Source organism: Moschus berezovskii, chromosome 3 (assembly GCF_049115385.1).
Source record: "Moschus berezovskii isolate FMDL1 chromosome 3, NW_MosBer_1.0, whole genome shotgun sequence".
NCBI classification, from domain to species: Eukaryota; Metazoa; Chordata; class Mammalia; order Artiodactyla; family Moschidae; genus Moschus; species Moschus berezovskii.
The window spans coordinates 69,119,866-69,145,843 of record NC_142462.1 but is presented as its reverse complement, the minus strand read 5'-3'; the positions used below and the strand labels follow the sequence as shown (position 1 = coordinate 69,145,843).

Below are 25,978 nucleotides of genomic sequence, written 5' to 3'. Positions count from 1 at the left end.
ACAAGCAAATAATTCTATCTTTGAGAATAAAATTAGCTTCTGATATTCAGTAAAAGGACTAATTTCGTTTCAGCCAGCAGATATTAAATCTATTGTTTTGTCAAATGGTTAACATTGGATGCCCTCATTCTCTCTGCTCTTTCTGCTCACAGACTCACAGATAAACTATGCGTCCTGGTCTCTAGTTATAACAGGGATTACACTGCAACATAACATGGTAAACCAGGGATGAAGTGGAAGTAGGAGGGTTTGCTGAGCAAGAGAGAAACCAAGAAGATTAAGAAGCTAAGTAGATGTGGTTTATTTAGGCAAGGAGGGAGGAAGAGGAAGGCATACAGACTTATCAGTTTCTGGGACGTCAGGTTCTAAGATGTGGAAGGGGATGTTGCAAAGCAAAAGGAGTTTAAGGGCTTGAAATAAGGTCCAACAGGTCTTATAGAACCACAGAAGAAACCACAAGGGGAGGACACCCACAGAACCAAAGGGATTCAACATATGAAATTCTACTCTGAGCCTTATTTAAACTCAATTATTTTGCATTTGTCCCTTAATAAAGACTGTGTCAGAAGCCAGACACATTACAACCATGCACCCACCATTTCAATACCAAAACAACCCAGCAAGAGGAAAACCAACTCCGAGTTTTGTGACCACTCATGGCAAACTGGCATCACCACTATAGGTACAGACTCGTTCTGAAACTCAGCCCTTCAATATTATCAGCTTGTAAGAGCCAGATTGCTTGCAAACTGTTCTCTATTCTACTTCCAATTAAAGAAAGCTATGAAATGTGAACCATGACCCCTAGGCAAATGATATTAACAGGTTATTCCCAACTCTCAGGAAGAATGAGCTTTGCAACCTAATTTGTGCAGCAATTAAATTCAGTCCAAAGTATAATTTTGTTTTATTGCTCAGTACTTGCCTTCATTTTTTAAGTCAGTAATTGCAGGAAGGAGTTAATTTGATAATATAAATAAAAATTGGCCCCAAAGGGCAATAACCAATCCATTTAAATGCAAAAATGCTCTCCCTCCAAGTCATTCCACAGCAAATATGAAACATGATTTCCAAAATGCATTGCCTGTAATACTCTTAATGCAGTGACAAGCAAAAGAATTGTGAAGCAGATATTTCAAATAATGACATATGTTCAGCTATGAATAAGTGCTCTTGTTTACATTTTGGGGGAATCTATTGTGTGTCAGACATCTTAATTTTTCTGCTCACACACTGAAAAAAATATCTTTCACCAAAAAACTCCAGTTTGTAATTAAGGAATCGGGCCTCCATTCATTCAACTAATATTTAGGATGTACTTATAATGTGCTTTCACATGTTTCTTTAAGGCTTTTTTTTTTTTCAAGTCTTGGGTACTGAAGAATACAAAGAATACAACTTTAATATCTTAAAAACAACAGAGCTCTGTTCATTAAGTTTTCTCTTCATGTATTCATTCTATTTCATGTCTTTTCCCTGCCAATTCTGTTCTGCTTACCTGGTGTCTATTCATACATTAAAACCCTCCCAATAGAGTGCCTCTCCTAATTCCTCCTTTGAATTATTTCCATACAATGTATAAAGGTTTTTGCTATTGCATATGTCATGCTATTTTGTAATTATCTCTTTCCAGGGCTATGACCAATTCTGTGAACTCCTAGGGTCTGATTTATTCACACAACACTAGGAACACCGTCTACATGTCTCTGATACCTTAGCCAAAAATATAAAATCTTTTTGCAAACCTTTACACTTAGGGAAGTGATAAAATCCTTCTGAATACTTCTCTGTTATTCCACCCAACCTCAAGGATAAAGTTAAGAGATGAGGATATCTTTGCAAACATTTCAGTGCTCATCTCAGGTTTTCTCCCATTCCTTTCTCCTCCTACTTCTGCATCCCGAGGGGCTCAGTGAGATGGAAAAGAAGTTAGATGCCTCCCCTCCAGGAACCCATTTTACAAGCAGCCCAGGTGCTGGGACCCTCTCTCTGTGATCTCACTCACTTTTTCAAGGATGTCACATCGGCTTAGAACTGTTTTTGCAGTTAATGAGTCTTCCTCGAATGGAGCCTCAGAGGGATTTGATCTTAGTACCAATCAACTTCAGGCTGAAGATGCAGGGCACAGGCTCAGCTGGCACAGATGGCTCAAATCCATGCTTTATTTTAAGGGAGAATAAACAAACTTAGCCTGAATTGATAATGTGGGCTGTTGTGGTCAGAGAATTCCCCCTAGACCAGCACCACTTAGCAGATCACAACTGGAGCTTGATGACAGTTCTGTATTCTCATACTTTAAAGTTGTTTTTTAAAATATGACTGTAAGAACATTTATGCTCAGTAGAGAATATGCTTAATATTATAAACTTAGTAAAACAGAAAAAATTACTATTAATCACACCATGAAGAAGAAACCATTGTTAAAATCATTCAAATTTCATGTTGAAAACTTCCTAGTTTACGTTTTTACTTGGTTAAGATGTAGTGCTCCCCCACTACATTTAACATAATATTTTAAAATGTTTTCACAAATATCATTTTTAAATGACTAAAAAAATTTGACACATAAATACATGTGGCCATAAATTAATTTATCATGTTCTCATTGCTGAATTACTGAGTTAATTTCCATTTTCTTGCTGCTATAAATAACAGTGAAATGAACATCTATATGTTTGCATTTCTTTCCCTGGAATGTCCATGATTCTAAACACCTGTATTGTAGTGCAAGACTTTATAAATTAGTTTACCAATTATTGGTGGATTTCCCAATAGGAAATTTGTCCCAACTTGTTTCTTAAAATTCTGCTGAAATGTCAAGATTTATACCAGCAAAATGGTAGCAAGTAGCCCTCTGATGTCATTGTGGATGCCAATTCCTTCTTTCCTTTTTGCAGAGGGAGCTCCAGGTTTTCCAACTGATATAAACAGGGAGGAGAGGAAAGAAGATAATCAGCCTCACAAACAACTGGGGACTAGGTCTCCCAGGCTCTGCCACGGCCTGTGTTTGTAGCATCTCATGCCCTGGTCTCTGAACAGGAGCACACACCAGCACAAAACAATCAACTGGTTTTTGTCAAGCACTAAATGCCATCAAAACCAAATGCAAAGGTGTTTTTAAGGTGTACACACACAAAAACACATAATTTCTTTTCTTTCTCTCCTAGAAGTGCCTGAATTTTCTTCCTGGTCCAAAGAGAAATCATCACTCTGTAGTATCTTCCTTCTCCTGCTCATCTTAGCTACACAATAATACCCTTCACTTAAGATTGACTTTATTCCATAATTTGCCAAGTTTGTTCTAGTGTAAACTTTCTAGCTTATTGAATAAAAGAAACATTATCAGTTTCTTTTTTACCATTTGTGGATAAAAAACTCAATCCATTTAATTCCCTGGTGGCTCAGATGGTAAAGAATCTGCCTGCAATGTAGGAGACGCAGGTTTTATCTCTGGGTCAGGAAGATCCCCTGGAGAAGGGATAGGCTACCCACTCCAGCACTCCTGCCTGGAGAATCCCATGGATGGAGGAGCCTGGTAGGCTACAGTCCATGGGGTTGCAAAGAGTCAGACATGACTGAGTGACTAACAGTTTCAATTTCACTTCAATATTTGTTGAGTACCTGTATAATTTTTTGGTAGGCACCTTGGGATAGAAAGGCAATACAGAATTTTTCCTTATTCTCTGGAGTAGAGTCAAGAAGGAGAAAGTACATGTGACTAACTATAAACTAAGACCATGGTTTTCATGGGTCTTTTTAGAGTTCTACTGTATTGCCGTAGGCAGGCATGAGGTGGGACAAAAGGTGGCTAGGGACCTGCTTGAAGCAAGATAATTGGCTAAAAGAAGTTTTCAAACTCAAGGTATGGCCAAGCATGTGAAGTGCTACAAGAAAGGGAAAAAGAAAGTGCACCTGAAAGAAAAAAATTAATTCTACCTTCTTGGAAGGGCTCTGCAGAACTCTTGGGCTGAGTTTTGAAGGATGGGAAGACTTTCAATAGGAAGAGTGACAGGTCTTCCTTGTTGCGGGAACGTGGGTAGAGACCTGGACATTCAAGGCACACTGGAGGAGCCATCAACATGATGAGTTACAGGTTAGTAGGGGTGAGCTGCAGGGTGCAATAGACATTTCATTTGGAAAACTGGCTTTCAATAAAATATTTTGTCATCATGCTTCAAGAAGAGGAAACCAAACGTTTTTGAGTGCGACTGTGTTATTAGAAGAACTGTGTTCTAAAAAGGTATTTCTGACAGCTAGGGAAAGAGAACTTACAGGAAGGCCGAGTCCAGATTCAGGGAGAACGTCAAAAGACAAACGCAGGCTCCACAAGAGTGAATGGAGGCAGGAAGCTGGTTAGAAGTGGTAAAAGTCAGATGACCCTTGCTCATACACTCCTGGACACACAAGATCTGGGGACTGGGTAGGAGAAGATGTGAGGAAAGCCAGGGACCACTGTAAGGTTCCAAGACTAAGAGACAAGGGGCCACTTCTCGAGTTGATGGATGATTGAAGAAGAGAGGCTGTGGGACAAGAAAAAGGCCTAGGGGAATGCCTAACCTCAAGGGTTGAGCGGCAGTTGCAGTGCTTTGCAAGTCAAGGAACGGAGATGATCCCAGGAGGCACAGGTGGGGACACAAGCCAAAGCTCTAGGGTCATGGAACAGGATGAACATACGGAGCAGGCCGTCAGCCTTGACACTCAGGGGTGACTGCTGACCTAAATAAAGCAACTTCTGTAGGTGGACTTGGGTGAATGTCAAACCACAGCAAGTGGAGGAGGTGGGCAAGGAGATGGCGATCTCTCCTGGGAAATTTGGCAGAGAGGGGGAAGAAACAGCCTGTAAAGAACCTGGAAGGGGAATCTTGAAGGAAAGGAGAGACTTTTAGGTGAAGAGAAGAAACTGAAGAGGGAGGAGGAGAGAGAATGTCAATAAGTATAAAGGAGAAAGGAATAAAAGATTTATTTTTATACATTTTTGATGTCTTTTTTCATCAGAGCAGAGATTCTTAACAATGTGACTTCTTTCCAGTCTTAAATTAGAACTCAACAGTTCTTCTCAATCTCCATGTGCCTCTAAGAAATCCTATCTTTTATGGCTAAAGAGGTTTTCAAGTATTCAAAATGTATATTAGTGCATTTTAGAGAGTCATATTTCTCTTCTCAAGATGTTATATTTTTAGCTGCTTTAAAATTTTTTTTTGCCCAAAATATCACTTGTAACTGGAACAATGATAATTATTTTACTTCATTTAATATATATAGTGTATCATGTATATACCTTGTGCATGTGTTCATATCCAAAGCCACAGTAAGATAGTTTTTAAGAAGAGAGCGACTAACAGGGTCATGTGCTCCAAAGAAGGCAAATGGGAGAGAGATTTTAAAATGTCCATCAGAGGTAATTCTTGACTTTGTCAAAACTGGAGGCTTTTGTGGCTAAAGAGGTTTCAAGTATTGACAATATAATTTAGTGTATTTTAGAGTCCTACTTCTCTCCTTTGCCTGAATTATATTTTTAGTGAGGGCAGGAGATAAGTTGTGGTGGATTAATGAATTAATGGGAAGAAGAAAAAAGAAATGGTGCATCAGTTCAGTTCAGTTCAGTCGCTCAGTCGTGTCCAACTCTTTGCAACCCCATGAACCACAGCACGCCAGGCCTCCCTGTCCATCACCAACTCCCGGAGTTCACTCAAACTCATGTCCATCGAGTCGGCGATGCCATCCAGCCATCTCATTCTCTGTCGTCCCCGTCTCCTCCCATAGATGGAACTATATGAGGAAACCTGGCTTGAAGTGCATAGAGGATCAAGAAGGAGTTACTGGTTTTTGTAAAATGCAAGAGATATGAGTTCTTTTTTATCATGGTGAGAAGACAGCATGCAAGAGGATGATACTGATGATGTGAAGGTTAGAAGGGACACTGGTGCAGATGACAAGGGAGAGAATTCAAAGCCCAGAAGGAGGAAGCTGCCTCAGGGGCCACCTCTGTCTAGATAGGAGAGGGGTGGTAAGTGCAGGTGTAGGAGAACCATCCAGGATCAAGTACTAAAGGCAGAACTGGACTAGAATCCACGCCTCCCACACCTCATCTGGAGCACTGTGTAATCCTTATGGAAATGGCCCAAGTGCTTTATATATATTAGGATAAACCATAAAGAATGTTCAATTTTGTAATTCAGAAATGGTCAAATATCTGCCATTTCATATGATCAGGCTCATCTTGGCTCAGTTAACTCCCACAACAACTATATCAAGTTGTTAAGTAAAATATTTATATTATTTCACAGATAAGAGATTGAGAAACAAGGCAAGGTAATTAATTGATCCACCTAAGATCACCCAGCAAGGAAATAATGGCGCTAAGAGTTTGAATCCCACTCCTTAGGTTCGGGGTCAATGCTGCTCTTGACTTACTGAACTTACTGACTACATTTCTTCTTTCTTTGTGAATTTCCAAACCCTCCTCGTGGTTCCTCAGCAGTGGGAGGGGGTTGGGAATGGGAAGGTGAGTGCAGCAAGGGGAAGGGTGGGAAGTCAAGGTTGAGGCTGTGTCTGCAGCAGCTTCTAGGCTCTTTTATCAGCCAAGTCTGTCCGGAAGTGTTCTATAACATGGCAGTTTAATGAATACAAAATTTTAGTGAGCTGCGTCAAAAAACCATCAATATCTTTTATTCACAGTCTCATGATTTCTGGTACATGCACGAGTGAATTTTATCTGTCTGAAAAAAACAAATCAAAACCATCACTACTTTTCTAACTGATATCTGCTTAGTAGAGGCTTGGAAGAAATATCTAGAGTTGCCCAATGCCTGATAAAACAAGCCAGGCATCTTTTTCTAACACATTTGAGGGCAACGGCATCTCCATTATATATATATTTCTTATCACAATAGACACATTTTAATAAGCAGAGCATCTCTGAGACATGGTTCTTATCCTTTTCTGTTTCTGCTTCAAGAACACACAGTGGCCTTGGAGCTTTCGGACAGAATCCCATGCTCTGTGATTCAAAAAATGGAAATCTGGCATTATATGCCAATGACATTTACTTCTGTGGCAGCTCAAGCGGCAAAAAGCCATATGCCATACACCTCGATTCCAGCCAAGCCATGCAAATGGGTATGTGAAAGAGAAATAAGGAAATCAGGACCAGAAGAGTTCTAGGGACTTGACTGCACTTTAAACACACAATAACTGTGGCAAGAATCAAATCTTCCTACTCTTATGAAACTCTTAGGGAATGCAACTTTTTTCTAATTTAAGGGAAATTTGGGAGGCAAAGACAAAAGATAATTTTTATAAACTGCATGATGTCCTCACGTTTACTATTTGACATGCAAGACAGGTACAGGTTTCTTGGGAGTGCTTGGGCAGAGAGTAGTCATCTAAGTGGGATGAACTGCTGAAAGGCATGTCTGTCTTCCACACTGGAACGTCTCTTGGTGGCCATCTTGTGAAAGGATAAATGCCATTATTGGCATTATTTCCCCCCGTGGCCTGGAGAAGAAACAAGACTAGGGAGAAATAGAATACTCCTCAATGGCCAGGGCATGTGGGTTAAGCAAAGCCAATAGTGGATATAAGAAATGAGTTAAGGTAAAACAATAAAACTGAGGCTTTTGTTTTTGTTTTAAACCAGGGTGGGGGAGGGGGGGTTAAACAACTCTCCTTGGAAAAGAGAAATTTAGCTTATTTTGCAACTCTTCAATATTTTTGAAGCTTTCTATTCATCTCATTTAAAGTTACAGATATGGAAAAATAATTTTCATTTTTCTTAAAACATGAATGGCAAAATCAGTTGTAACTCCCTCAAAGTTCTCACATCTGAAGAGGAGATTCAGAAAGAAGGATCTAGAAGGGTTTTTCAAGATCTATGGGAATCTGGGACAGGAAAATTCCTTATTCTGTAGGACTGCAGAATTCTTAGTAACTATAGTCCCTAGTAATTGAACAACAGTGACCATCCCACAAAAATGGTATAAATTAATTCAGTTTATTGGTTGGGTAGGCCATTATAAATAATGAGCAAATTAAACATTTCTGGTTATTTATTCATTCAATCTTCAACTGTCCAAAAAATGAGCAGAGACTACTTTAAAAATAACAGGAAGATATTAAAACTATAGTTCTTGTTTCCAATGACATATTTAACTTAGAAAGGCAGATTTGTAAATACACTACTACTCTTAGCTCAAAGATATTTTCCAAAAGAAATTTGGAATTCCATGTTGTGGGGGTAGAGGTGCAGAATTTCAATCTGAATGAAGGGGAGACAGTAACCATCTTCCTGAGGTGGTGCTTGTGCAAAATCCTGAAGTAGAATTTTAACAGGCAGATGGAGGAAGGCATTTCTGGCAGAGGGAAGGACGATGAGCAAACACCTCGGCTAGGAAAGTATGATGGCACATGCAAGGAATGGTGGGCAGTTCAGAATAAGAAAAACTTGGGATAGGTACAGGTGAAGATATGGGGATGAAGCAGGGAAAGTATGTTAGGCTAATAAAAGAGAAATGTGAACATCTTGCTAAGGTTAGGAAGCTATATAAGTCAGGCAATGGAGAGCTATAGATGGATTACAATCAAGAATGACATGGTCAGATCTATGTTGGAGGACATTTGGAAAGTGGGAAGGTTTTAAAGCTAGGAGAAAAGTTACTGAAATAGTTTGTTTCTTAGTCAGCTGCTAAGAGTGCTGTGTAACAAATAATCCCAACAGCTAAGAAGTTCTTCTATCCACAGGTCTATAGGTCAGCTGAGGTGACAGTGTTAAGCAAGCTGTAATTTTGTGGGATAGGTAAGGAAACTGCAGTCTATATGCCTCATTTTGGGAACTGCAATGAAGGATTAGTGGCTGCCCAGGTTATAGACTTTATTTCATAATGAAGGTAGAGTGCAAGGGCCCAATCCAACCACAGAAGCCATAGTCAGGACTTTGCTCACTTCACATCCATGAACATTTCACTGGCCCAAGCAAATCACTTGTACCAGATTTGGAAAGAAGAGGAACATCAGAACCAAGGCAGAGGACCTAACAGCGGTTGTATTGACTTTGGTCACTGACTGGTGGTTTCAGAAAGAGGGACTGGTCCATAAACTTCCAAATAGAAATACATCAGACTGCCAGCTCCACGAGGGCAGGAACCATCAGTCTAGTCCATCTCTGTATTCTTAGTGCCTGGGACAGTGCTCACTGTGTTGTCAACACACAATAATATTTGTTGAAAGGATGGGCAGCATTTAAAGTATAGTTTGGATATTAACACTACTAACCAATAGCAGACCACTGATGTGGCCATGCTGTGTATGTGATGGTTGTGGGAGAGTAACATTGAATACCTTCTATATCCCAGATATTGAGTAGATACCAAGAATACAGAAAAAGCAAGGCTCTACTCACTAGAAACCTGACAGTTAGACCATTGCAGTTCCTTGTGGTAAGTTTTAGATATGGGTATTCACAAGGACAGAGCAAGGGGAGTACCTGAAGAGGATCTGAATGAGTTGTTGCCAAAAGGCACAGTGGCTTGAGAACTTCCCTTAGGGAGAGCATTGACTGGGTGTAGGAATGATATCCGAATTGACTACCTGCCTAAACAACTTCCTCCCATGCACTTCACTAAGCACTCACTATCCTTTTTAGTTTTATCAGAACTTCAAGGAAAATACATAGAAAAAGCAAAAGAAAGGGGAGAGGGAGGAGAGGAAAAGAAGAAACCAGCAGTTTGGAATTCTCATCTCTCATTAAAATTTCCACGATGCTTTTTCTCTCTATAACACATAGCTAGAGAGACTGCGATAAAACTGAGCCTTATTGGGTACCCTCTTCTTTGTCTCTCAATCTTGGCTTCTGTTTTTGACCTGTTAGACCCAGTAGCTTATGTCTATGCTTGAAGATGGAGTGCGCAGGCCAGACTCTGGTGTCATGCCATGCAGGTAACTGCTTTAGCTCCTATTTAGGAAAATGAAGGTGGAAAGTCTTGACTCATCATTCACGGCTGCTCAGATCATGACTTTGAAAAACCTACACAGGCATAGGAGTAGTGTAAATGAGCAGTTAAACTATGTACATTTAAATATAAATATATATATTTACTCCTAACCTCCAAGATCTAGTATTTTCACAGCGGGCACATGGAAATCTCACTTGGGATCTTCTAACTTCTCCTACCTCTTGTATTGGAGTCTTTGCAACTGGCTTCTGACACTTCTGTCTCATTCCGACTCCTAATCTCATTTTATCTCGGGCCCCTCTTTGCCCTCTATCCCCCATCACTACCCAACATCTAGTCCCCTCAGGTGGCAAGAAGTGCCTTATGTACTTCTGTTCCACCTTATGATACACAGGTCTCTGAGGAGTGTGTTCTCAACTCCCTTTTAACATAATTTACTTTGCAAATACAAGATAAATATTTTCTTTTAAATCACAAAGGACGTGGCATTTTTTGAGAGATTCCCATCAAATGGTACTCTTCTTAGCTATCTATCCCTGTTTCCTATCTGCCCTTTACTTTAGAATGCCTAAATCTCATTATGCCTAGCTCAAAACACAGGTAATTTCCTTTTAGTTGGATGTATACTAATAAAATGGTTTCTGTGCCATTATCAAATCCCTCACATGATCCACCATGGAATATGGAATTCAGGTCATAGGAACCAGTTAGCAACTCATACAGTGCCCCAAAGTATAGTTAATAAAAGGGGAAAGAAGCTTCCAAAGTCATTGAATAGAGTTATAGAGAACAGTTAACTTAAAGAGTTGTCATCATTTTCATGTTCAGGAAAGGTCTTCAGTTGAACCAAGAGATATATACATGGCGGTATAATGTATCACATAGAGAATATAGTCAATAATGTTGTTTTAATTCTGTATGGTGACATATGGTACTAGACTTGTTGTGGTCATTTCAGAACATATAGAAAATTGAACCACTATGTTGTATCCCTGAAACTAATCACTATGTTGTGATATTATATGCCAATTATAATTTAGTAAAATATATATATATATATATATTTAAAGGAACTGATATGTCTCACTACTGTCCAGTAGAAGAACCTATCAATTCTTTGCTTCTCATAACTGGCAGGTCTCAATTTAGCACACATACACCTGCCAGTGTAAGACACACAGGTTTGACCCTTGGGTCAGGAAGATCCCCTTGAGAAGGAAACAGCAACCCACGCCAATATTCTTGCCTGGGAAATCACATGGTCAGAGGAGCCTGGTGGGCTACAGAACATGGGGTTGCAAAAGAGCTGGACATAACTTAGTGACTAAGCAACAACAACACATTCAGAGAAAGATGCACTGAGTCTATGAAGACTTTGGAAATGAGAAAAGCCCTGAGCACATAAAGGAAACTTCAGGATGTATATTTACTATTGTCAAGCTTTTCCCCAAATTATTCATGAGACTCAATCACAGTTCAGTTCAGTTCAGTTCAGTCACTCAGTCGTGTCCGACTCTCTGCGACCCCATGAATCACAGCACGCCAGGAGTGCTCCCTGTCTATCACCAACTCCCGGAGTTCACTCAAACTCATGTCCATCGAGTCGGTGATGCCATCCAGCCATCTCATTCTCTGTTGTCCCCATCTCCTCCTACCACAGTAGGTATTATTTTTTAAATGTTCCAGTTTTAGAAAATGTCAAGAGAGCAAAACACGTTAGCTGTATTTTCAACCAACTAAACCTATCAGTCAGCTTTCAAACAAATTGTAAACAGTTTAATCATTTCTTGTGAAAATTACAAGAAATGAGTCAACAAAATCTAATTCTTTCTGGATGATTCAGGATCCTTGTATATAACCCCTTCAAAAGGACATACACTCAGGCTGTTAGTGACATAATCTCAGGATGGTCCCTGCAAGTGAACCACTTTACGGTCACCCCTGCTTGCTCATAAAAGTTGCATGGACCCTGTACAGCTGGGACAACCAAGATGGCATTCTGAGATGAACATTCTATTAAGCTAGTCACTTAATCAGAGGGAGAAGCCTGAAAACATTTCGTCATCAGCTTTGCCATGAGTCTTCCTTTTCTTTTTCAGAGAAATTTAGAATCCTGTGTCACCTGGTGCTTGCGCCAGGCCAGACTGAGCCAAGTAGTTTTGTGCCTGACAGGGTCCAGGGCTCAGAGCCCAGGCAGCCATGGTATTGCTCCTGCTGTTCCCCCATAGATGAGGAATCTGAAGCTGACAGGGCTGAAGCCCTTGCACAAGATTATCCAGCTGACAGTGGGGGGACCTGGGCTCTTGAATGACTGGTGTGTTCGTCTCTAAGATTCTGCTAAGTTCCTGCATCACCTGTGGTATATCTGTGGGCAGGCTGGGGAGAGAGTCCCTCATAACCACAAACTGCACAAGAGGACTTCCTCCTCACTAAGAAATATGCCCCACTGTGGTCAAAATCCCCCTTTGCGGCTAAACCGATAGTGAAGGAAATGGCAACCCACTCCAGCATTCTTGCCTGGGAAATCCCACAGACAGAGGAGACTGGTGGGCTACAGTCCACAGGGTTGCAAGAGTCAGACATGACTTGGTGACTAAACTACCACCACCACCACCCTGGGAAATCAAAACTGCTCAATTATACTGTGCAATAAAAATGCAAATTACTGTTTGTCCCTTGAGATCAGCACCTCCCATATATATGGGGCAATTTACAAAGCCCACCACTGAGGGTCTAATTCTGTGATTCAGGAAAATATCATTGCTATTATTATTATTACTGCTACTCAGCTTACAGATGAGAAGGGACTTGGTGGCTAAAGGACATGCTCAAGGTCACATTTCAGGTGAGAAGCCATGTTGGGACTGCCTGCAGGCTCTTCTGTTGCTCTCCCCCTGGGGAGGTGAAAATTAGTTCTTGGAGGAGCAAAAATTCTTAGTCTTTTAACATGGAAAGTATAGATATACATATATAAACAAATAACAATATAGCTGCATAATTGAAATTTCAGGAGGAGGGTGATTTGGTTTGAAAGATATGTTTGAAAGCTCCTTAATGGGGTTGTGATGCAAAAGAGTTGGAGAAATACTGTTTCACATTGCAGTAGTCTTCCCATCTTAGTCAGGATTATGTTACCTATAATTAATACATTTCTGCTTAGAAAGTGTACACGCTGAGATCTATTTAAGAAGATACCTCTTGAAAACAATAAATTAGTACAGCTGATCTTTCTTGGTCTTTTCACTGTCTCTCAACAGCATAATTGATATTGATGAGGACATGCCATGATTACTGTCCAACAGAAAGTGGCAAATTACATGAAAAAGAGTAATACCACCTTAAGTGGATATCTTAAACACACTGAAACACACACACATACACACACACATACACAAACCATTTGCTACCTATGCAAGGGGAAACATCAAAGGAAAAAATAAATCTATTCATATAATAAACTTGCTTCTAGAGGAGATTTGATTTCCTTCTTACCAAACCTAAAGACCTGTGTGAAACATGAGAAGCCTTTTGAATAAATACTTGTTAATGGCCTAGACAGCTAAAAAATGGATAATCCCATATGACACGAGGGCCTTTTAAAAGACTTCTCCTCTATTTAAAGATTCACGTTTCAATTAAAACATATACCTACTTTATTAACCACACCAGGCTTGGGTTCAGATCAATAACGGCAGCACTAGTTGGAATTCTAATGAAGATAAACAACGCTGAGTCCCCCCAGCTCCCCCTGGGCACAGAGGCACAAAGCCTCCTTTCACAACTTGCTCCAAGATATTTTACAGTCACCTGCCTCATGCAAATGAAGAGATTCATGTTTATTCATGGTGAGAGTTACAGACCACCTTTCATTCCCTAGGCCAGCTCAGCTAACCAACAGAGCGCTGTCTGCACCATGAAGAAGTTGAGCTGGCCTAGGAAGGGGACTTCTGAATAGCTAATTGCCCCCTGAAAAGCATGCATAGAAAGTCAGTAAGCTGGAAGCGGTGTGGGGAGAAAACATATTTCCCTTTTGCATTCATGCGGTCACTGCCTTTGAGCTTTCAAACAATCCCTTTTCTATACCACATCATAACCCATTAGATGTGACTATGGGACTAGATAGTGGTTATTTTCCAAGGATAACCTTCCAGGGGACTTCTCAGGATGTGTCTGCTGTCCTGTGTCTTGTTCTCCAATTCTTCCCACTGTATTTTCACCCACTGACTTGGAAGAAGCTGGTAGCTCAGCCAGAGGCAGCTGCAGCTTTGTGTGATGGGCCTGGGTTCTCCCCATGCACACCCTCTCCTCTTTAAAGGGGCGATTTCTCATCTGTGAGCCTGAGAGGATAAACTCTATCATGTGTGTTTTGCTTATTATGCTGTTGGGTAGCATTTTAAAATAGTGCTTTCACTCTAGAGTGACTGCATTTTTCAAATCATTAGTTTCTTCAGTTTTGGTAATTTGAACGCATGGCAAAGTCATTTGATCTTGGTTTTTAATGCCCATTTTGATAGCATCTGAAGTAACACTAATGCTATGAACAAATATTTTGATGGTATCGAGTAGGCTCAGCCACCCTGGGGAGAAGTCTGGGCAACAAGGTAATTGCTGGAGAGGCCTTAACTCTCACCAGCCATTAAGTACATGAAAACTGGGGACCTGTTGATTTTTAGGCTGCTACTCATGGCTTGTCACGGGGAAAACCAAGGTACCTAATAAAAATGTTTGGAGAAAAACACCGCCAAACTTTCAGCTTTAACCTTATTTCCACCAGAGTTAGATGAGTTGTTTAATTCAGTTCAGAAGTTAACTGGGGCTCCATAGACAGCTTCACTTTGCTTTCTTGCCTCTCCCCCCTCTTTTTTAAAACATAATGGCTAAAAAAGGTCTTCTTGTGAAAAAGCAATTTACTTGTATTTCATAGACAGGATTTATCTTATTACATACAAAAAGAACACTTTACAACTGCACATGATATTTTACTTCCTCAAAGTCTTTTTACATTTATGACTTCACCTTAAGATCACATCACCATAAGAGAAAGTGATGGAATTCTGGTATCCACTTTTTTTTTTTTTTTAATTTTCAGGCATAGAGCTCCTGAGTAACAGAGTCAGGATTAGAACCTGGGCCTTGTATAATGACAGACACACTACTTCATCAGCACCAGTCATGAGTTGGTGAATCGTGTTACATGTGACAACTGATGGTAACTCTATGGACATGATTCACCTTTAGTGATCAAATCTACCTTAATGAAAATCTTTAATAGTGTTGGCTCCACTCCCCAAAATTTAAATTGGCATGTGGTACAGCTGGACACCGGGATAACAGAGCTTTCAAAAGCCCCCTAGGTGATTCTAATGTACAGGAAGGCTGAGAAATGCTGTTATTCATAGATACTGAGTTTGATGTATATATATATATCCTTGTTCAAATTTTTCAAGTGGAGCGGTCCGACACAAAAGTTTGACATGAGATTCCCATACCTGAAATATCCAAGTCACTTGCATCCTCCTTCCTAACCCCCAACTCAAAAGTAAAAGCTTCAGTGACATGACTATGGGGCCACTTGCATTTTGGGGGATCCAGCTGTGCTTTAGCTCTTCTCTAATGCCCATGACAATGAATAATGCATGCTCTGAAATATTGGTAATAAAAAGCAAAAACATAGAATACAAACTCAATGGCCTGAATCAATGGATTACTCTGCAGAGACTGCTATATTGAGAAACTGAATGTACTTTTCAAAGAATAAACATTGTAATCACTCTCTAATTCTACTTCTCTTGAATAAATAAAAAAAAAAAAAAAGCATTGCATCTGCTGCTTCCCAGGTCTGGAGCAGCAGCGAGACAGCTGCTTTTCCAAACACTCACTTTCAGCAGCAGTGTTAACTTCGAAGCATTAGGTATCTACCAACGAGTGTCCTCAACAAAGTGGGTTGTAGAAGAGATTCCTGAGTCTGCCGGAATCTGGTATTGTTTGTTGGGAAGAAAAATCAAAATTTTAGATTGAGAAATACTGCTTCTCCACTAATAAGCCAAAGGAGGCAAACAGTTAAGCCTTTCTTAGAGAACCCTGTATCTCAGGTCAATGGTTAAATCCACCATCCATGTTTTCATTCAAACAGGCAAAAGCTTGAGAAGAAGTCCAAGAAAGTTCAAAGAAACTGTGTCTTCCGTTAGACTCTTAAAATACTTCTGAATTTCCATTTGTATAATCTTAGGAAACAAGAAAAACATTAAATCTACCAGTAACACTAAACCCACATTTGTTCCTAAACTCAGTCTCTTCTGCTACCAAGTTAATAACAAGAAGAAAAGTGAACTGATTACAATTTCAGCATTTCGCTTTTCCAATTTATTATCTGGTAAAGTGAACAGTGGCTGATAGACAGGCAGCAGGAAAAAAATCAGAGAAGATATTCTTCACATTTAAGTAGAGGCTCTCACTCAGGGTCCTTCCCCCCCATTCCCCCCCACCCCCAACCCACCCCCTGCCCTTTTTTTTGTTGTTAAAGCCAGCAACAAAAAAGAGAAATAAAAGAAAAAGGACATAATTATACCTGCATTTGAGCAACCACTAGCAGAACTCTGCAACTGGTATTATGCTAGTCTACCAGAAAAAAGAACACCAGAAAAGCTCATCTGTCCATGTTTCATTGATTTAAATTGATACTCACAGATACAAATCTACTATTCTTACAATTTAAGTACACATTATGGTCAGCAGAATAATGGCCCTGTGTTGATGTCCATAATCTAATCCCCATATTCTGTGAATGTGTTTTCTTTTATAGCACAAGGGAATTTAGATTGCAGATGAAATTGAGGTTGCTAGTCAGCTGGCCTTAAAATAGGAACGATTACTCTGGATTACCCAGGTGGTCCAGTGTAATCACAGGGGTTCTTACAAGTGAAAGACAGAAGCATAAGAGGGATCAGAGTGAAGAGAAATATGGTAGAAAGGACTGAACTTGCAATCGCTGGTTTCAAAGACAGACAAAGAGGGCCATGAGCCAAGGAATGCAGGTGGTTTTCATAGCCTGGAAAAGGCAAGGAAATGAATTCTCCCCAAGAACCTCTCAAAAGAAACATGGTTCTGCTGACATCTTATTTTAGCCCTGGGAGACCTGTTTTTGGCTTCTGAACTATGGAGCTGTAAGATAAAAGATTTGCATTGTTTATGCCACTACGATCGTGGCAATTGTAAGGTCGGACCTCAGTGGCCATTGCTGGACTTCTCCCCCTCTTCCCTTTCCCGCCGGCAGGAAAAAGTCCTGCCGGACTCTGACTATTGTGCTCTATTCTCTCATTCCCTCCCTCACTACTGGAGTGTCCTGGTAGAAATCAACCCTCTCCTAACCTCCCCCTCCTAACCTCCTGTGCAGAAACAGCATGAATTATTCCGCTGCGTCAGCACAACCTTGAGCAGACCGGGCAACCAACCCAGTCTTGCCCCCCACCCCGGCTAACTGACCTATGAGGGACCACCACTCCAAATCTTGCCTAAAGTTATATAAATTTCCTCTTGCCTTTGTTTGGAGCGGACTTCCCCGACCCTCGCTCTGTTAGGTCCCGGAATCCCGCCTGGGGGCGCCTAGCCATTAAAGCCTGTTACATTATCTATTTGGCGTCTGGGTTCTTTCATTTAACATCATTGGGCCATTTTGACCTTACAGCAATATGTTACAAAAGTATTAAAAAAACTATTATACATGTGATTAAAAGTATATAACTGATACACTTTTCTGGTTACAAAAGTAAGGCATGCACCTTATTTAAAAGAAAAAAGCAAACCCAGTAAATATTTGATGTAGAAAATTAAAATGCCTTGTCACACCCATTCCTGATCCTCCACTGATATCCATTTTTGACTAGTGGGCATGTGGAGTGGGACCCTCTGCCTCTCAGGCCTCCAGTTGCCTACCCACAACCATAAATAACCACCCCTACTTGGCAGCAGATGTGTAATGTCAGAATTAGTTTACGATTTGTTGCTTAGTCGCTCAGCCGTGTCTGACTCTTTTGCGACCCCATGGGCTGTAGCCTACCAGGCTCCTCTGTCCATGGGATTTCCCAGGCAAGAATACTGAAGTGGGTTGCCATTTTCTTCTCCATAGTTTATGATTGTCCAGTTTAAAAAAGGTGACACTAAGACTACAATAGAAAACTGTATTTGAACCCGGCTCTTAGATCTTGCTGAAGAATGTTTCTGCAACCATATCAGTTAATTAAACAGATTTTAACATGACCCTTTGGGGCCCTTACTGTCACCTACCAGGACCTCACCCTACGCAAGGAGAAAATCATCTTCACCCACCCAAGCACATAGCCGCGATGACCAAAATGGATCTGAGAGCCAGGCTCACTTCCTCCCTCCAGCCCTGCTCAGCAACTCCAGACTGAGGCCTCTGACTCCCTTTGTTACTGATGTATTCTTGACTTCATGTCCTAAACTTATAAGTTCTACAGAAATTAAGTACTTAAGTCTAAGTACTCATTCCCTTGAGCCATTCCTTTGCAGGAATTTGCTAATATTTTCTATACACCTCATCTGTGCATAGATCAACAGCAAAGATACTAAATTTTATCTTTTACAAAAATGCAGATATCTAAAATTCAGGGGAAGAAGGCTAGATGAACCCCCTCAGAAAGCAGATGGATACCTGATACCAGAACACATGGGAGCCAGTGACATCTTCTCCTGAGGAATAGGTGTCTCTAGAACACACAAGCTGAGGACTGAGTGACTTTCAGAAACAGTGCAGCACAGGAAGAGCTGAACTGACCCAGAGGCAAAGTGGCTACAGCACTCTAGAACTCTGAGACTACAGATTTAACTCTCTACTTGTTTTGGTTTGATTGAACGAAGGCCTCCATGCTCCTTCTTCCCTCTCTCCCAAGGATAATTTGCACCTGATTTGCAAAGTCCCTCATAATCAAGTAGATTACACTTAGGAGGCTGCAGTTATAGTCATAAGGGAATTATAGGCTTCTTCTTTTTCACTTCCCATCCCAAATCATGTCTGTCCTTGGGCACAGTTGCTCAGACACTTGCAGCTAGTACAGTCTATAGACTAGTGTTTTCCACAGAGGGGAGTCTCTGGGGCCAATTTCAAGGAGCTCAATAGATGGCCCAAGCGAATATACAAAAGGATTGAAGATAACTTAAACAAACCAGTACACAGATTAAAAAACAATCAAAACATTTCTTAGAAGTGGTTATAACTATAAAGAATAGCAATAGGATAAACATGAAGATGTAAAACAGGATATCAAAATCACAAAATGCGGGGGAGGGTAAAAAAGGTCCATCTTTTAGAATGCGTTTGAACTTACATGACTATCAGTCTGAAGTAAGCAGGTAGAGTTATGGGTAAACTTTCTTGAAAACCAGGGTAACCACAAATCATAAAAATACAACAGATTCACAAAAATCAAAAAGAAAGGACCTGAATCGGTGGCCCAGAATGACTGAGATGGAATGGTGCTCATTCTCTGTTACAAGTGCAGGTAAGATCATTATGCTGATAGAGACAGGTTCTAAACTTGGGGAAGGCTTGGGAAAAGTGTCTTTTCCCTGGTTTTCTTTCTTTTTAGCCAATATTGGTTCAAGATGCCATGAACCTGAAATATGGTGGAAAAGAAGGACCAGATAGACGTAAGTTCAGAGAAAAGGGGACTGGGAGGCAAAGACCATGAAGAATATCAAGTGACACCAGAATTTAGATATTATGTTATGCCCGAAGCATAAGTTTGAGAAGGCCTTGCAGGATGACTCTGAGACCAGACACTTAAGACTCAGAAACTGTTCTGTCCCCAGTACCAGGCCAGGGGCTAATCAAACCCAGAGCTATATATATTCCGATCAGTAGCTCAGTCGTGTCCGACTCTTTTGCGACCCCGTGGACTGTAGCCTACCAGGCTTCTCCGTCCATGGGATTCTCCAGGCAAGAATACTGGAGTGGGTTACCATTTCCTTCTCCAGGGGATCTTTATTAAAGTCCTACGCATACCTGCCCCAATTACCAGTTGTTAGTAGCCACGTCATGATTGCTAACAAGGCTTTTATCTAAGGATAAAGATTCTATTTATCTTGAAAAGTGCACAAGATGTATCCCCTTTCTTTAAGTTGATCAACACTCTACTCTCCACCCAACATTCACTCACAAATGGAAATGTGAGATTCACACTCTCCACAAAAACCAAATGCTTTCTGTAAACCAAGAAATGTTCCATTTAAACTTACTCAACTCCCTCAAAGAGGTCTTGCATTTTAATACAAACTCTTTGTGACAGAGAAAAGGGCAGTTATCTCCACCCATCCATAAGAGACACCAAGTGACCACAGCAGCCTTCCTCATATCATTCTCTCCCTAGCAGTCACCTGCACAGGTGAAAGGGAGGTGCTTTTCCCACTCGATCTGGTACTAGCAAGGCATCCCAGATCAATGCCATTAAAGGCAAAGTTCACCTTATCAATATTTCTCAAGAAAGTCTCTGCCCGTGGCTTCTGCTTAGTGAGCCAAAAGGAACAAACTGTTCCAAGCTTATCCCTAGAGAGATAAGAACACAGGTTCCTGTCTGTACAGGAATGCCTTTCTTCTTCCATCCTCAAAGCCACCTGAACTCATAGCCATCCTCAATCTCCTTTCACGCGCAGCGAAGACCATGCAAAGGGTGGGGAGGAGCCTCTTCCGGGACACAGGAAGCTGCTGCCTCTGCCTCAGATTCCTCTTACCTTGTTGAAGTCCTCAGAAGTCGCCCTCATTTCCTTCCATGTCTTGTTCAGGAGCTGGATACAGATGCAGAAAAACTCCTCAAAGGATCTGTCATGGGTGAAGAACATCGGGTGGAAATCGTTGCAGGTCTCACTAGCTGGAGGAAAGAGGAGGGAAAGAAGGGAGGAAGTTGAGAAGGGAAATGAAAAGACACGGCCACATCCCCCAAAGGGAGACAAGGGAAGGCATATTCGGCTCAAGCCACCGTGGAAAAAAGGCACTTAGAAAAGGCAACCAGAGGCTGCTGCTGCTAAGTCACTTCAGTCGTGTCCGACTCTGTGTGACCCCATAGACGGAAGCCCACCAGGCTCCCCCGTCCCTGGGATTCTCCAGGCAAGAACACTGGAGTGGGCTGCCATTTCCTTCTCCAATGCGTGAAAGTGAAAAGTGAAAGTGAAGTGGCTCAGCCGTGTCCGACCCTCAGCGACCCCACTGACTGCAGCTTACCAGGCTCCTCCATCCATGGGATTTTCTAGGCAAGAGTACTGGAGTGGCTTGCCATTGCCTTCTCTGCAACCAGAGGCTAGTCCCCAGGAAACCTCCAAGTTTAAGGTCAGATGGTTAGACCTACCCTCACGCACATATTTTGATTGAAGGAAGTTAGCTCATAACTCTTCCCATGTCATGATCATTATGGCTTTGGTCCAGGATGCCAAGTGTTGAATACGGGCTCTGCATCTGCCTTATTGACCTTATAAAGATCATTCAAACCGCCCTGTCAGTCACAGCTCCTCCATCACCCGTAATTTCCCATTTTTCAACTGAATAACTGGCAGAAGATGAGCTTTCCCGAATACACAATTAATTGCAATTTTGAAAATAGCATCCTTGAATTATTTCTCCAGGGGGTTGTTTTCCATCTTATGGCAGTAAGCAGGGGACATCTGAGGTCATTGAGCATCTGATCCCATTAACCATTTGTTTGACATTCCCATATACAGATGGCTGGAGGTCAAAGCAGCCCAAGTGTCTTTGAAGGTTCAGTCCTGGACCAAACCCTGAAGTCAGTCAGACCGCCTTCAAACCACCTCATTACAAAGTTTCCTTTCTCATGGTCAGAACCAGAGCTCTGAATTCTAGGTGTGGCCACCTGTCTCCTTTTCCCAGACCAGCACACCAGCCCCTCCCTTCTCCTCAGCTCTTTGTCAACCTTACATTTTTACAGTCCTTTTACATACATTCATTTGCTCTTTACAATAACTCTGACTGTTCATGTCATATGAATAAGGCAACTGGAGCCCAAGGAAGTAAGCTTTGTGACTCCCCTATCCCTGATTCTCCAGGGCCAAAACAGGATTCTACATTATTTTTCTTTTAATATAGGCTGTTCAGTTCAGTTCAGTTCAGTCGCTCAGTCGTGTCCGACTCTTTGCAACCCCATGAATCACAGCACGCCAGGCCTCCCTGTCCATCACCAACTCCCGGAGTTTACTCAAACTCATGTCCATCGAGTTGGTGACGCCATCCAGCCATCTCATTCTCTGTCATCCCCTTCTCCTCCCGCCCCCAATCCTTCCCAGCATCACAATAAACTGTGGAAAATTCTGAAAGAGATGGGAATACCAGACCACCTGACCTGCCTCTTGAGAAACGGGTATGCAGGTCAGGAGGCAACAGTTAGAACTGGACATGGAACAACAGACTGGTTCCAAAGAGGAAAAGGAGTACGTCAAGGTTGTATATTGTCACCCTGCTTATTTAACTTATATGCAGAGCACATCATGAGGAATGCTGGGCTGGAAGAAGCACAAGCTGGAATCAAGATTGCTGGGAGAAATATCAATAACCTCAGATATGCAGATGACACTACCCTTATGGCAGAAAGTGAAGAGGAACTCAAAAGCCTCTTGATGAAAGTGAAAGAGGAGAATGAAAAGGTTGGCTTGAAGCTCAACATTCAGAAAACGAAGATCATGGCATCTGGTCCCATCACTTCATGGGAAATAGATGGGGAAACAGTGGAAACAGTGTCAGACTTTTATTTTGGGGGGCTCCAAAATCACTGCGGATGCTGATTGCAGCCAGGAAATTAAAAGACGCTTACTCCTTGGAAGGAAAGTTACGACCAACCTAGATAGTCTATTAAAAAGCAGAGACATTACTTTGCCAACAAAGGTCCATCTAGTCAAGGCTATAGTTTTTCCAGTGGTCATGTATGGATGTGAGAGTTGGACTATGAATAAAGCTGACTGCCAAAGAATTGATGCTTTTAAGCTGTGGTGCTGGAGAAAACTCTTGAGTCCCTTGGACTGCAAGGAGATCCAACCAGTCCATTCTAAAGGAGATCGACCCTGGGTTTTCATTGGAAGGACTGATGCTAAAAATATAGGCTGTTACATACAGTGAAAGAATTTCTTTTAATTGAACTCTATTTAAAGGCCAATTAGTCCTCAAGGCCCCAAATGGTTAAATTTCAAGCCCTGGAAGCCCAGGAGGGCAGGAGGGGTGGGGCGGGAGTAAGGTTTACAGCACTTGGGGAAGGTCAGGGTGCCCTTCGTGTAGCTGAACACAGATATTATTTAGAGAGAATCCCCGGGGGAAAGCCCCTGGTGAGTGAGTCCTGATCAAACCCACGGGGACATGCTTTGCTCTGATAGGGGCACACCTATACACAAACCTCTTTTGTCTTCATCCTTTAGGATAGATAGTAAATGCTGTTTTCTTCCTGAGAAGGTACAGGCATAGGCTAGCAGCAGCCAGCAGTCACACTAAAAAAATTTGGGTCTGAGGGGAAAAGATTTGGGTTCAAGTCCATCCAGGACAATGAAGAGCTCATTTCACATTTATGACTCTTGATTTTTGAAACTAAAAAGTGGAAATGAAATCTCCACTGCCTTCCCCATTCATGGGAAAGTGCTTTAAAAGGATACAAATAGACATAAATATGGAACAAAGCGGTGGTGATGACAGTGAAGGTTGTATCAGCAGATCATTTCCAGAACATGGGCTGTTCTCTGATGGCCCTCAGTTCTTAGTCAAGCCTGTTATTACATCTCAGAAATTAGAGGGAAGAACATATAAGTGACCCCAACTCCAGTTCACATTAGTGGTGACTGGCCGACTGTTAGTCACAGTCGTGTCTGACTTTTTGTGACTCCATGGACTATAGCCCGCCAGACACCTCTGTCCATGGAATTCTTCAGACAAGAATATTGGAATAGGTAACCAACCCTTCTCCAGGAGATCTTCCCGACCCAGGGATCAAACCCAGGTCTCCTGACTTGCAGGCAGATTCTTCACCATCTGAGCCACCAGGGAAGCCCATGTTAGTGGTTCAGTTCAGTTCAGTTCAGTTGCTCAGTCGTGTCCGACTCTTTGCGGCCCCGTGTATCACAGCACGCCAGGCCTCCCTGTCCATCACCAACTCCCGGAGTTCACTCAAACTCATGTCCATCAAGTCGGTGATGCCATCCAGCCATCTCATTCCCTGTCGTCCCCTTCTCTTCCTGCCCCCAATCCTTCCCAGCATCAGACTCTTTTCCAGTGAGTCAGCTCGTCGCACGAGGTGGCCAAAGTATTGGAGTTTCAGTTTTAGCATCAGTCCTTCCAATGAACACCCAGAACTGATCTCCTTTAGAATGGACTGGTTGGATCTCCTTGCAGTCCAAGGGACTCGCAAGAGTCTTCTCCAGCACCACAGTTCAAAAGCATGAATTCTTCGGCGCCTAGCTTTCTTCACAGTCCAACTCTCACATCCATACATGACCACGGGAAAAACCATAGCCTTGACTAGACGGACCTTTGTTGGCAAAGTAATGTCTCTGCTTTTTAATAGACTATCTAGGTTGGTCATAACTAGAGATGGCGAAATTGAAGAAAGTGAAGTCCTGACCTGATATACAAAGCTATAATGGAACTTGAAAAGTAAATGCAGGAGGGTTGTGTGTTTGCTGCCCTGGACAATGAGCTGTCACTCTTCCTTTCATAAGCACTTAAGCCAGTAAAATTTACAGGTCTACAGCAGCACTTTAAAGCACTATCACCATACAAAAACTTATTAATCACATTATCACAGTATCTTTTTCAGGATTGGTGTGATTATATGTGTAGTTTATGCCCTAATTAAAGTTTTATGGGACTACTGGAGCTGTGCAAGCCAGACAAAACTGAGAACAATGAGCCCTGCTCTTGCTTGGGTGAAAAGGGATGAAAATGACATCCTTAATAATAGGGATCAGGTGGTAGAAGATGGTGTGTAACTCACAAGGGCTTTAGGGGTGCTATCTTCACAGCAACCCAGGAGATAGGCATGATGCTTATCCTCATTTTATATATGAGAAAGGTGAAACTTGCAGAAATTAAGCCTTCTATCATGTCAATTAAGGCAGGTGGCCCCAAACGAGCATTGGAAACCTACAGTTTTTGTTGATCCAGCAGCAGCTTCCTGCCTTAGTTGACACCAAGAGCACAGGGCATTTCCCTGTGATTGATGCTTTGAAAGTTAATTTCTCCACCTACTCTCCTAGATCTCCTTGGATTCTTCCTTCAACAGAAACCATGATTTTGATGCACAGCCCAGTGAGGCTCACAGCAAGTACACAGCCAGCACCTGTTGATGGATAATACCTGGCCATACCACTGTCATTAGCCACATTTCAGGCCATATTTTCCTCTAGGAAAATAACATCAATTTCTTTTTATTTAAATTAGAAACAGTGTTAGAAGGGTTATGAAAGTTGTCCAGCGTCACACAGCTTTCAAGTGGCAAACTCAAACTCAGCTGACTTGGCTCCAAAGTCCATCATCATCGCCCTTACATTGCTGCAGTGACAGCCCATCATTGTTGCACATCCAGCATTCTACCCCAGAGCCATTGTTTTCAACCTCAATAAGAGAACGGCTTTGCCATCATCCTAAGCTTCTTTGGGACTCATCCCTTGTGATGAGAAATGGGCACACAAGAAATCAAAAACAATTTGCTCCCTCACACGTTACTAAAGAAACAATGAGAAGCCTGATGTATTTTGGGATTTATGATTTAAAGGTGTTCCTATATTAGAGGCAAGGAAAAAGTAATATTTTTTTCCTCAAAAATATTCAAATTGCAGATATTCAGGATTGAGGATGATTGAGCAGGAAGGACTGGTCCAGATTATCTGGTCTATTTTCCTCTTTCATTTTTCAGGTAAGAGCAGTGAGAAAGGCAAAATGGCTTGTCCAAGAGTTCGTGACGGCAGAAAGTAGGCAAAGATGCTAGGAGTCAGGCTGCTGGGGTTCAGGTCCTGGTTCTATCACTTACTGC

The 25,978-nt window shown here is 41.7% G+C and overlaps 1 protein-coding gene across 3 annotated transcripts in view; it reads right to left on the bottom strand.

Annotated features, from left to right (window-relative positions):
* Nucleotides 1-25,978, bottom strand: part of ELMO1 (engulfment and cell motility 1) — a 592,587-nt gene that overhangs the window by 151,630 nt on the left and 414,979 nt on the right. For all 3 annotated transcript variants that reach the window (XM_055420868.2, XM_055420867.2, XM_055420869.2), the window contains exon 16: nucleotides 20,697-20,833. In XM_055420868.2, the coding sequence (XP_055276843.1) occupies nucleotides 20,697-20,833 (137 nt within the window). The remainder of the gene's footprint in view (nucleotides 1-20,696; nucleotides 20,834-25,978) is intronic.